Here is a 13,265-nt window from a genome sequence, read left to right as displayed (position 1 = left end):
CCTTGAGTTTTGCCGACTACAAGGAGTTGCTATCGGCTAATGTCCTTGAAATTGCGTTTCAAAGTCAGAATGATCAAAAGCTCATCGGGTTTGGTGGTGGAGATGTGAATTCGTATGGTGCAGAGGCTGGGATGTTGACCAAGATGGGTCCTCCAAGGGGGGTGGCAAGAAGAAGGGGAAGAAAGGGAAGAAGGTTAGCCCTGCTGTCTTGGGATTTAATGTGGTGAGTAACCGCATCATGATGGGTGAGATCCAGACAGTGAAGGGGAAGAAAGGGAAGAAGGTTACTGCCCTTGGTTTTGATGAAAAAAGTTTAGATTCGTTTAGAAAGAAAACAGAAACCTCAAATACATTTGATTGGGATTAGCCACACCGATTTATTTGGCCAACTCTTCATAATCCTTCCTCCATTCATTAGGTTGTGGCAATGGAGGATTGTGGAGGAAAGGGAGTGTTGTAGCCGAATTTCCGAATTTACCCTCATTTTTAACGGAAAAAGGCACAGACTTGACGGAAGGACTACTGATGCAACATAGCACCTAGTTGAGTGACCCCTGCAACTAATAATTGAATTGAGGGACCAAAGTGTAACTACGGGTATAGTTGAGGGACCATTGCTGCGAATAACCCTTTTTATAAATTTTCTTTGTAAATAGTACAGCCGCGCGGCTATACTATTTAAATATAGGATTATTCACAGCAATAGTCCTTCAATTATATCCCAAGTTACACTTTAATCACTCAACTCAAATATTAGTTGTAGAGGCCACTCAATTATGTGTTTTGTTGCACTATTAGTCCTACTGTCAAGTCTCTCTAACGGTAGAGACTAATGGTGCAACACAACACCTAATTGAGTGACCAAAATGTAACTCCGAGTATAGTTGAGGGATCATTGCTACAAATAATCTTAACTAAAAAGTCACATTTGCCCATCAATAATCTAAGAGATGTTTGCCACGTCATCATTCTAAACAGAAAAAGTAACAGACTTGACGGTAGGACTAACGATGCAACAAAACACCTAATTAAGTGACCTTTGCAACTAATATTTGAGTTGAGTTAACGTGTAACTTGGGGTATTGTTGAGGGACCATTGCTGCGAATAACCCTTAAATATATAAGGGTTAATTACTGTAGACGTCCGTGAATTATGGCCCCAGTTGCAATTGGGTCCGCGAACTAATTTTTGTGGCAAATACATACTTTAATTAGACAATCAGTTGCAATTAGGTCCTACCGTCCAACTCTGTCAATTTGTCCGTCAAAATGAGGGTAAAAACGTCCTTTCAAGTCTGAAGAATCTCCTTCGAATCTGAACACTCGCCTTAAACTCTTTGCTTCGACCCCCAAATGAAGAACTGAAGAACTGAGATGATAATGGGCAGAAACCTGGGCACCATGCCATTTGGGGATTTCTACCACTATCCAGAGTATGTAAGCCCTGCTGAGCCCAATATTACTGATACTACTGAAGTACTCTGGAAGCTCTCGAGTTTTGGGTTCAGCCTACTATCACCCAACGACCAGCAAAACCAGATTGAAGAAATCCCTGGAGTACTTTTTGCCGCCGGAGTTGCTGATGTCAAAAGACTTGAAGGGGAAACGGAGGAGGATTTGAGAAGCAAAAAAATTCGCTGAGCTGTTTAATATCCCAACCCCCACCTCCTAAACCCATCTCAATCTTCATTTATAAAGTCCAGAAAATCAATTACCCAACAAATATCAAACTTGAAATTTCAATACCCACATCAAATCTCTGCCCCAAATAGCTGAAACTTTATACTTTCAACCAAATCAAATACACCCAGCATGGCTACAATTTCAGATCTCAAATAACCATAATTTCAAGCCACAAAGAAAACCCAGAAACAAAATAAATCTAGAAAACACAAGGGTCAAGAGAAAACAAACAGCCATCAAAGAAGAAGAAAGATACGATTCGATCCGATTCGCTCGGGCGTCAAGCTCTCTCTTTGACTGATTGATTTCTCACTACACTTGTACATATAATGATCTGCAATTTCTGTTGCTGTTGTTGTTGGTCTTCCTCTGTGTTTTGAGGGGGTGGGATAAGGAGGGCGGAATGGGTTGCGAGAGAGAGGGAGAGACAGAGTGAAACAAAGAGGGATTTTTATTTTTATTTTTTATTTGTAAGTTTATTTATTTATTGGGTTAATTACTGTAGACGTTTGTAGTTGGGGGTGTAGGTGGGTATGGGTGGTTATGGATGATGGTGCGGTGGTTGGTTGCAGAGAGAGGAGAAAGAAAGGAGGAAGATGAGGGCATTCTTTGGGGATAGGGATGGTGAATGGGGGTGGGAGAAACGGGATGGTGGCTGGGTTGTTTTTTTTTGTTTTTTTTTTTTTAATATAAAAAAAACTTTTTAATTTTCTTTAACTTAAAAACTTATTAGTCAAAGGGATGGTGAGGGAAAGCATGAGGTGGATTTGGACAAAATGACGAAAATTCGAAAATATCCTAAACAACAAGAGCACGTGACACTCACATGGTCAATTTCTACGGATTCTGTTACGGCAGGACCTAATTGCACCTTATTGTCTAATTAAAGGACTAAATTGCCATGAAATTTAGTTCACGGCCCCAATTGCAACTAGCGCTATAGTTCACGGACGTCTACAGTAATTAACCCAACATATAATTAAATTGTATAGCCGCTTGGCTATACCTGGGTCTTTTTTAATTTTTTTAAATAAATAGTACAGCCGCGCGGCTGGACTAATATAATATAATTAAATAGTATAGCCTATACTTGGGGTTTTTTTCAAAAAATAGTATAGCTGCGCGGCTAAACTATTTAAATATAATATATCTATTTTTCAAGCTAATTTTATATTATTCAAGCCACTAATTAGCAAGAATATTCAATTGAATTTCTTCAAGAACTTCTCAGGACAGGATAGGAAAAGCAACATAACTTCAACTTCATCAAGAAATTAGCATGCACAAATCAAGCAAGCTTTCACTATCATTTCATACCGGATGAAATAATTAATTGTTCAGCTATTCACTTTTTCTGAAAACCAACACTTTGAATACCTCTCATGATGACAGCATTCAGCCAACCCAGAGTCAAAAGTTCGACAGAGCAAGTTGTATGAGTTCTATCAAATAGACAATAAGTTGCATTAGTCCAAAAATCAGCAACAATACAGTAAGCATTTGACTGAGAATGCAACGATCAAGTAGACAACCTGCACAGAGACAATCTTTGGATAGCGAGTGCCCCTTTCAGCTACCTGAACAAACTTCCAAGAGCATCAAGTTGTTTTTCTATACTCTATAGGAATCGAACAAAACTGTTGGGTTGGATCAAACTCTATTTCTGTCAAATCTTTCAAGTTTCCAATCTCGGAGGGAATGGAGGCAGTGAACTTGTTTTGGAACAGAAAAAGGACTTTGAGTTTTGTCAAAAGCCCAATTTCTGCCGGAATATTCCCAATGAAGCTGCAAAGAGACCATTTCAGTCCAATTGGAGAGCAGAGAAGGCAAGAGAGGACCAGTAAATGAATTCCCAGATAAACCCAATTCAACAATGTTGGTAAGCTTGGACAAGGACAGTGGCAGTTCCCCACTGAGGAAATTGGAAGCCAGGGCCAAGTAGGAGAGGTTGGTACAAAGACCAAGCTCAGAAGGGATTGAAGAGTTCAATGTTGGTAAGCTTGGACAAGGACAGTGTCAGTTCCCCACTGTGGGAATTGGTAAGCAGGTCAATTTTTTCAAGGCCAGATATCAAACCAATATCTTCAGGAATTGGACCACTGAAGTGGTTCAGTGCTAAATTAAGGTGTTTAAGCTTAGGAAAGCTTGTTGTCAATGGTCCTTGCAATTGGTTATTGGTGAGATAGAGAAACTCAAGCTTGCCCAGACTAGTAAATACCTTTCTTGTATTTGACCAGTGAAAGCATTTTGAGACAAGTCCAGGAATGTCAAGTTCAAACATTTAGATATAAATTCTGGGAATTCTGAATCAAGACTGTTTAGATAAAAATCAAGGTATGTCAAAGAAGGCATGCCTGAAAATTTAGACCAGTTAGGAGTTTCTAAGTAGTTTGCTCCAAGAATCAAAAACTGTACCTTTTGGAGATTGCTGAGCTGATAGGGAATTACACCAGTGAGATTGTTGTTGAAGAAACTCAAATACTGAAGCTCAGTCAACATGCCTATCTGCACAGGTATTTCTTGACTGAATAAGTTGGTGCCCAAGTCCAAAGTTGTGAGCTTGGAGAGTTTGCCAATGGCTAATTTTAATCGAAATTGTAATATTTTTCTGTTTATAGTAGGTAAGGCTAATTTTGAAAGATGGGGTGATCATGAAGATGAATTCCTTTTGAGTCTCACAGAACAATACATACAGACTTTGCTTATCTTCAAACTTCACTTTCAATTTCACGTTTGTCTACACAGACAGATATTGGACCCTACCCTACACTTTTTTCAGCAATCTATCACCTTGTTGGAAATTTTTAACATTCTTTCATGCATTTTAAGGGGCCAGTTTCTTTTTAGGCCCCAACAGTTTGGTGGTTGCTAACTAGTTTTTGGTTCTTTTCTTTCTGGACAACACATTGGTTGTTAGTAGGTCGGAAGTGTTACTTTTGTTGGTAGTTGAAAACTTAATCAAATGCATAACATAGAAGTTTTAACATAATCTGGTTGGATTACACGAATAATCGATTCGTGAATATTAGTAACACGAGTTGTCACATACACAAATAATTGTTATAAATCAATGTTTACAACCGTTCACATTGACAGGATAGCTACAACCCTTAACATTGCATCGGTACATAAACGATTAGTATTCATATATGTGGGGACCTCTTATGTTCAAAAATTCTTCTGGTTTTGAAAACTTGCCAACTTGTTGATGGTGATCATGCCAAATGGTGCAGAGAGTTTAGCCTGGGTCCTGGCTGATGACAGCTCTTTTGCCACAAAATCCATGGTCGGTCTTGACTCTGCATTAGTGCGAGTACAGGCCAAAGCCATGGTTACCACCGAAGCCACTGCCGCTGCTGACTGACCAGGAGGAGGCCTTAGCCGTTGGTCTAACAAATCCTTCAAAAGCAATTCTGCATTTTCTGTTAATGAGACTGATAGAGAAGATAAAAGCTCCCCAGGATGCCTTCCCATCATTATTTCTAATGCCACCACTCCAAAGCTATACACATCACACTTATCCGTCACACGCATTGTGAAAGCCAGCTCTACATGCACATCAAAACAACAAAATTCTATCATAAACAATGTGTCAATATAAGTCATGTATAAATTGAATATTAGTTTATTGGATTTTACCTGGAGCCATGTAGCCGTAAGATCCAGCTACAGAAGTCCAATTGGATGAATCTGTGCTCAACAACCTTGCAGTTCCAAAATCCGATAACCGTGGCACGAAATCCTTCTCAAGTAATATGTTGTTCAAAGTTACGTCCCTGTGAACAATTGGAGGAGAGCAATCATTGTGCAAGTAAGCAATTGCATGAGCTAGCCCTTGCACAATTTTCACCCTTGTGCTCCATCCAAGTTCTGCTTCCCTTTCCTCTGTCCCATACAATACTTTTCTCAAGCTACCTCTCTCTGCATATTCATACACCAAGTACAAGCAGTCCCTCCATGAACAGAACCCATAGAGATTTATTATGTTTCTGTGCCTCACTTCTGTCAAGATTCGTATCTCATTCTCAAAACTTTGGCGATTTATTTTTGGAATGTCACTAGAGTCTGAAATGTTCAGCTTCTTAACTGCAACCACTTTTCCCCTGCCCAACATAGCCTTGTAGACACTCCCAAATCCTCCTTTTCCAATGAGGTACTTCTCATCAAAGTTCTCCGTCGCATTCACAATTGCACCAAATGTGAATTTTCCATATCTTCCCCATATCCCTAAATCAAAACTCTCAGACATCCTAGGACTTTCGGTTTCCTTAAGCTTCGATTTCCGGCTGAACTTTAGCACTGCAGCAGTACTTGTAGTTGCAACCACTAATATAACACAACTGGAAACCAGGAGAGCAAGTAGAACCTTGCTAATCTTGTTGGACTTTCTGTGATTTGAGTTGCATGGAGTTAGTCCCTCGGTATCTCCACATAAACCATCATTTCCAAGAAAGGCATTTGCAGGCACTTTTCGAAAAATGGCACCAGTTGGGATTGGACCAGTTAAGTTATTGTAAGAGAAATCAATGCTAACTAGACTAACCATTTTGGAAAATGTTTCTGGGATGCTCCCTGAGAGATGGTTATGTGAGACATTAAGAATCTCCAGCCGTATAAGCTTAGCCAGGTCTGCAGGAAGCGGTTCTGAAAGTGAATTGCTACTGAGGTCTAATAAGTACTGCAAGGGCAAATTACCAAGGTCTGGTGGTATTTGACCAAATAAATTGTTGTGGCTCAGGTTTAAAGTTGACAACTTCTCAAACTTACCAAGCTCTATGGGGATGTTTCCTATCAAATTGTTTTCGGATAAATCAAGCAACTCGAGCTTAGTCAAATCGCTTAGACTCTTGGGGATGTCTCCTGTCAAATGATTCTTGCTCAGATTGAGCTTGTACAGTAGGCCTAAGTTTCCCAACTGAGCCGGAATATATCCACTCAAGTCATTAGAGTCCAGGATTAGTTCTGCCAATTTGCTCAACTTCCCAAGCTCAGGTGGGGTTTGACCAGAAATTTTATTTCTATCCATCAATAAGCGATTGAGACTTTCACATTCTCCCAATTCTGGTGAGATTTCACCAACAAATTGATTATTGCTGAGAAAAACAGAGTTAAGATTAGGATGAATACCAAATGAATTTGTAATGCTTCCCGTGAATTGGTTGTGACCAACATCAACTTTTTGTAGTTTTGAACAATTTCTCAAGCACTTTGGCAATGACCCAGAGAAGTTGTTATCACCTACAGACAATTCTTCCAGAGCAGAACCGCTACACAATACTGGTGGCAGCTCTCCTGTAAAGCTGTTGTTCGAAAGGCGCAGAATGCTCAAATTAGGACTGTACCTGCCAAAATCCCTTGGAATGCTTCCCGAAAAATTATTGGTGAACACAGAGAATGACTTCAATTTAGTAAGCCGAGAAATGGTGCCTGGCAACTCTCCATACAGGTGGTTAGTGTCTGCATCAAATTCCTCCAGCGACACCATATTTTCAATCTCTGGTGGAATCATCCCAGTGAGATTGTTGAAGAAAAGGTAGACTGTCTTAATATTTGTGAGGTTCCACAGTGTCATAGGAATTGGCCCTGAGAGTTGGTTTCCTGAAAGAGCCAATTTTTTCAAATCTTTCAGGTTACCAATCTCTGAGGGAATTGATCCAGAGAAGTTATTGTTGTTTAGAAAAAGGTAGTTGAGCTTTGTCAACAGGCCAATTTCTGCTGGAATATTTCCACTGAACTTATTGTTTTGAAGTTGCAAAGATTCCACTTCAGTCCAATTGGAGATAAGGGAAGGCAGGATGGGACCCGTAAGATGATTTTCAGATAAACCCAATTCATTGATTTTGTTCAGATTGGACAAGGACAGAGGCAATTCCCCATTGAGTTTATTGGAAGCCAGGGCCAAGTAGGTGAGATTGGTACAAAAACCAAGTTCAGAAGGGATTGAAGAGTTTAAGAAATTGTTTCGAAGATCAAGGTACCGCAGCTCTCTGAGTTGGCCGATAGAAGATGAAATTTTCCCTTCAAGGTGATTGGCATTTAGGTCCAAGTGGGTGAGGTTGGTACAAAAACCAAGTTCAGAAGGGATTGAAGAGTTTAAGGAATTGTTTTGAAGATCAAAGTACCACAGCTCTCTGAGTTGGCCTATAGAAGATGGAATTTTCCCGTCAAGGGAATTTTGATGCAGGTCGATACGCTGAAGACCAGATATTGAACCGATATCTTCAGGAATTGGGCCACTGAACTTGTTCACTTGTGCATGAAGGTGTTTGAGCTTGGAAAGTTTGGAAAAGTTTTTTGGAAAGGGTCCTTGAAACAGGTTGTTAGTGAGATTGAGATATTCAAGTTTGGCCAGATTGTTACATACTGCTTCTGGCATTTGGCCAGTCATATTAGTCTGAGACAAGTCAAGGAATGTCAAGTTCCAACAATGGGATATGAAATCTGGGAAATCTGAATTTAGATGAGTATTATCATGAATATCAAGGTAGGTCAATGAAGGCATGCCTGAAAACTTGGACCAATCAGGAGACATAAATATGTTTGATGCAAGGTCCAAGTACCATACCTTTTGGAGATGGCTTAGTTGATAAGGGATGGCACCATAGAGACTGTTGTTGTGGAAACTCAAGTACTGCAGCTCTGCTAGCCTGCCTATCTCAGATGGTATTTCTTGATCAAAAAAGTTGTTGCCCAAGTCCAAGAATGTGAGGCTGGTGAGGTTGCCAATGGCAGATGGAATTTGTCCACTGAAATTGTTGCTGAAGAGGTTGAAGTGAGTGAGATTGGGAAACTGGATGAAGTCGAATCGGGTTAATGTTCCAGTGATGTTCATGTTGGAGAGGTCTATTTTGGAGACTGTTCCGGTTTTGGTGGTGTGATCGCCGCACGCAACACCGGTCCAGTTGCAAAGGTTGTTGATGTTAGTGAGGGACCATGAATGGAGAAGTGAAGGTGGTGGAGAAGAAGAAGAAGAAAAAAAGCTTCTCTTCCATTTGATCAGGGCCTCTGCCTGTGCTCTTGGTTTTGGAGATGATGATGTGGTTGTGATCAGTGGCAATGAGGAAAACAGGAAAATATGAAAGAGGAGGGAAAGAGGTTTCTGAATCATTGGCATGGTTTGGACTTGCATTTGCTTTAGTGTTGGATCTGATTTGAGTTTGTCAACTTGTGACATAAAGTTTGGGAATTGTTGTCGTGGATGGTTCATTTCTTAGATGCTTGCATGCTTCCTTATATATTGAAGAAGCACGAGTTACACATCTCACTTGGACTCTCCCATTAATTTGTTTCACACGCACAATTTCGGCTTATGACCCATTTGGGACTGGATTTCACATGTGAAAATCATTTTTGGACTCGGTGTCTATGAAGTGATATTCATTTTTCACCATCACATGTTTGGCTTTGAAAAGGTCACCGTCCAAAAAATTATTAGCATAAAAGAAGCCACTGGGAAAGTAGAATGATGGCCACTTCCTAAATAAAATTACAGTATTTTAGTTGCAAGCTTTGGCTTACATATTTTAAAGCGTAAAAGGCAGAGCAGCCAGTTAAGTGGAATTACTATTACTCATTATTTGGCTTATCAAGTTAAACAAACATTAAGTAGCTAAAGTGTGTGAAGCAACTGATTACAATTTACAAGTCTATGACATTACTATGTCGTCCATTCATATTTTAACAAGTGAGTTAGTATCACCATTAGCGGTGGAGTTAGGATTCTTACCACCCCTAACCAAGCCATGGCACATGCCTTGCTGTGGCTCCGCCCCTAACCAACATATATGACCGTAAACACGAAAAAAAAAAATCCTAATCAAAATCCCAATATCACCAATTAGTGCCTGAATTGAATTCATAAGTAGAAGCTGTTATGGTAGGTAGATAAAATACTATATGATCTTACAAATTTAATAAAACACATTGCATTAAAACCATCTCCAAGTGCCTTAAAGTTCTTTGAACTTGAGTCCCAATGAACAATGAGTGTTTCACCTCAAAAGTTGTGGGTTCAAATCAAGATATGAAAGGAAGCTGTGTAGCTGCGCCGTTTTTCCAAATCAAGAACAACTCAAAAGTTGTCAAAAGTTGGTTGAATACAGTAAACTCTCAATTTACACGGCTTTGACCAGCAGCAATTCGAAGTTTCCTGGTAGTACAACAAGTACTTATTATGAAGACCCTACGGAGGGAAACGAAAAAACCAAAACAAAACAAAACAAAAGACAGGTTGTTATTAGTGTTGTTTCTTGTTGGAAAGCCTGCAAACCCTGCACTTTTAAGTTCCCACTAGCTAGCCAACCATTGAGTCATGGAAAAGGATTTTGACTTGCATTTTAGTGGTCTCACGTTCGAACTTCATGACACCTTGATAGTAACAGCCATTAATCAGTTCAAGTCTTACTAACAGGGATTGTGTAGGCACAAAGTGGAAAAAGCAAGACAAGCCTGGGTGAAGGCAAGCAAATGATGGAGCTGTTGTAAACATAAATAGTTGGGGAAAAAATAATGTGAAAGCAATGAACTTTAAATTTAAATCAAGCAAGCATACACCCATTGTCAAATTCATGTCAATCTGCAAATTTAGAGTAATGTGAAAGCAAAATCCGAAAACACTACATAAAAACCGATCAGGCCAATGTAATCTGTCTGCAATCGCCTTAAGCTGCATTTAAAAATTACATAACTCATACACGAAGCGTTTGAACAGAAGCAAAATTACAAACTGTTTGCTTGAGCAAACCTGCCGTCAATGGCCTCGGTGATATTCTTAGCATTCAAACACTTGGGGCCATCTCGTATCCAAGTGTTTTCATCTGCCCAGACGGTCCCGTAACCTCTAATATCAGAACAAATTTTCACACATCAGAAGTGAAAAGCAAGCTGGCACATCATTATTAGCATGAACTGATACTCTCAGAGCTACTTTACAACCTTGGTGGCCAAAACGACGCTCCTCGCTCCTCCCCTGAGTCTGGGCTCGCTGAACCACTGGATACATTTCTGCAAAGTCGAAGAAATTGATGCCGGCCAGGAAAGCTTCGTCGAGGAGGCCAAACGACTCCCGAAACGTGTTTTGCTCGCCGAAATGAGTGGTAGTGCGACTTTTGAATGAAAATGGCGGTGTCTGGGTTCTGTGGTTGTGAATTGTTGAACTAATCAGGAATGGTGTTCTGGGTTCTGATATATGTAATTTATTTATTTCTTAATAAATCGTATCGCCGGGCGGCTATACTTGGCCCTTTTTTATTTAATTGTTAAAAATAAATAGTATAGCCGCGCGGCTATAACTGGGCCTTTTTGTCTTTTTAAATAAATACCATAGCCGCGCGGCTTTACTTGAGTTTTTTATTTAATTTTTTACTAAATAGTATAGCCGCACGGCTATACCTGATTCTTTTTCAATAAATAGTAGCCGCGCGGCTATACGTGGGTCTTTTTTAATTAATTCTTTTTATATAAATAGTATAGCCGCGCAGCTATACTGGGGCCTCTAGAAATTCTTTTTTAATAAATAGTAAAGCCGCGCGGCCATACTGAGTCTTTTTTAATTCTTTTTAAAAATAGTAGAGCCGCACGGCGAAACTCGTTAAATATATTATATTTAACTCATTGCTATAGAGAACTGGAAAATAATCAGTTAAAAATTGTACCTTGCATATAATTCTTTCCTTGTCGGAAAAATGACACACTAGTTTTCCTATTCTTTCTTCCTGCCGACAAAAAGAATTTCGGCCTTAACCAAGAAAATACGTCTGGTACTGAAAAACCGAAAAGCAGTGGAGCAATACACACCCAAAGGCCAATTATCCACCCAGCCACTTCTTCATGTTTCAAACCAAATCCTATGATTCTTTAAGGTTTTTGAAATTCTAACCTTCAAGGTCTTTTGGTCGTAGAAAATGTTTGTTTTCCATATCAATCTGCAATAACAGTACAAATTCCATGGATGCAGAAACAATAACAAGAAAAAATGGATTCAATCAAATTACACAGTGGGAAGGAAGATTTTATCAACAAGAGAACAAAAAACTACACACTGCACACAACACAAGGAACAAGTTCAGCTTCTTCAGGCTTTCCCTTCAACTCTTGCATATGTAGCTGCAACACATGCATCGACGAAATCTTCGTCTATAAAATCCGTGGAGAAGATTTGCAGTCTGTCTGCAACACCTTTAGAGAAGCACTGAGTTATGAACAACCTTGCGAATCCATGAATCCGACGGGTCACAGGTTTCACACATAAAACCGGGTTATCAGCCTGAGGTGTCACTGTGTTCTCCACCCTGTAAAAGAATTTCCTTGTTGAAACTGGTGGCTGCTCACTCAAATACTTCAGATTGCTTTCGAACTTCGTCGATGGCAAATCCGTGTCGATCCAGTTATCCTTCAAGTGCCCTGCATTCCACAGAGGGCTCCCTGCCTTGGCCTGAGGTGACTTCCTCGGCTTCCACACACATATCACTCTCCTTGGCAGCAACTCCGCAATTGTCTTGTTAAAGACATGCTCATCCTGATGGATCAAAAACTCGCCAAGTTGATCCACCAAGTACTTGTCAAAGTCCGGAGGGTCTTCATGTCCAAACTCAGTCCTGATTTCAAGGATTATGATCTCAGACTGTGTTTCGGATAGAAACTTCTTGACATCATTGATCACAACATCTATGCTGTAAGTGAGAAGGATCCCATGGCAGACGCGGCGATCCTCCTGAATTCGAATATCTAGAACTCTGGTGCCCTTCACAAGCTGCTGGTAGATGGACAAAGATTGGCATTGAGCAAAAGGCCTAGTGATGGCTCGAAATCCAATCTTGTTGGTTGCAGAGTCATGAGTTCCTGGCCATACGATCTTGTTTATATGAACTTTCTCAGGGTTGATGCCAGCCATCCAGTTTTTCCTGTCTGAAGGCTTGTAGTCACAGCCTGGAAACTCCTCACCACAGTTTTGGTGAAGATCACATAGAGTTTTCTTCTCCGTCGAAATCGCCTTTCGCCGTTCTACCTGCTTAGAGACCTGAGAACCCATCTCCAATATGAAAGACGAAGAAGCAGAATGGATTCTATCTTCTTCTTCTTCTTCCTCCTCTTCTGCCTTTTTTCTGGCTGTAAATAGAGCAAGCTGTGCAGAGAAAAATAAAAGGTTTTTTTTGGGTTATAATAGGAAGCATTGTAACGTCAGACAACAGATTTTAATTGTGGCAGCACCTATTGATGCGTACAAAAACTGATTATTGTTCATTAGTGCATAATTTTTTTTTATAATTATTGACAAGATTATGATTAGGACTGGATCTAGATGTATCATCTTTATCTTGGTGGGTCGCCCATTTGATTGAATTATTGGTGGAGAGTCATAATTGATAATCTGGTCTTGCTGGTCCAATTGTATTCATCGATTTTATTTAACTTCTTTGGTTGGTCCACTTGTATGGTTGTCCAAAGCTATGTGAGCTGTTGGCTGTTGGTTTTGATTATGTTTTCTATGTTGCTTCCCATAACAAGAAACCGTAGTATCTAGAAGAGTAATTTTGTTCCTCACTCTTTTTTAAGTTTTAACCTTGGTGTAGCATTACTGTCTC

At 39.9% G+C, this 13,265-nt stretch overlaps 2 protein-coding genes and 1 long non-coding RNA gene across 4 annotated transcripts; all 3 read right to left on the bottom strand.

Moving 5' to 3' along the window:
• Positions 1-4,646: 4,646 nt before the first annotated feature.
• On the bottom strand, positions 4,647-8,905 carry LOC110753748 (uncharacterized). 2 transcript variants are annotated; one of them, XM_088245456.1, is made up of 3 exons: positions 8,249-8,905; positions 5,323-8,077; positions 4,647-5,231 (listed from the first exon to the last, which is right to left on the bottom strand). In XM_088245456.1, the coding sequence occupies exons 1-3, from the start codon at positions 8,888-8,890 to the stop codon at positions 4,852-4,854; spliced, it is 3,777 nt and encodes a 1,258-aa protein (XP_088101582.1). In that variant the 5' UTR covers positions 8,891-8,905; the 3' UTR covers positions 4,647-4,851. The 2 variants fall into 2 exon arrangements, with proteins under 2 accessions (XP_088101582.1, XP_021810396.2); XM_021954704.2 differs by having other exon boundaries at positions 5,323-8,903.
• Positions 8,906-10,239: 1,334 nt separating this feature from the next.
• Positions 10,240-10,931, bottom strand: LOC148292588 (uncharacterized). Its single transcript, XR_015826296.1, has 2 exons — positions 10,618-10,931; positions 10,240-10,522 (listed from the first exon to the last, which is right to left on the bottom strand). It is a non-coding gene; the product is annotated as an uncharacterized LOC148292588 (long non-coding RNA).
• Positions 10,932-11,570: 639 nt separating this feature from the next.
• Positions 11,571-12,896, bottom strand: LOC110753799 (uncharacterized). The gene has a single exon (XM_021954774.2). The coding sequence runs from the start codon at positions 12,710-12,712 to the stop codon at positions 11,756-11,758; it is 957 nt and encodes a 318-aa protein (XP_021810466.2). The 5' UTR covers positions 12,713-12,896; the 3' UTR covers positions 11,571-11,755.
• Between the last annotated feature and the right edge of the window lie 369 nt (positions 12,897-13,265).

Source organism: Prunus avium, chromosome 8 (assembly GCF_965620075.1).
Source record: "Prunus avium chromosome 8, drPruAviu1.hap1.1, whole genome shotgun sequence".
NCBI lineage: Eukaryota > Viridiplantae > Streptophyta > Magnoliopsida > Rosales > Rosaceae > Prunus > Prunus avium.
Note: the sequence above shows the minus strand (reverse complement) of the source record. Positions and strands in the feature narration are given on the sequence as shown.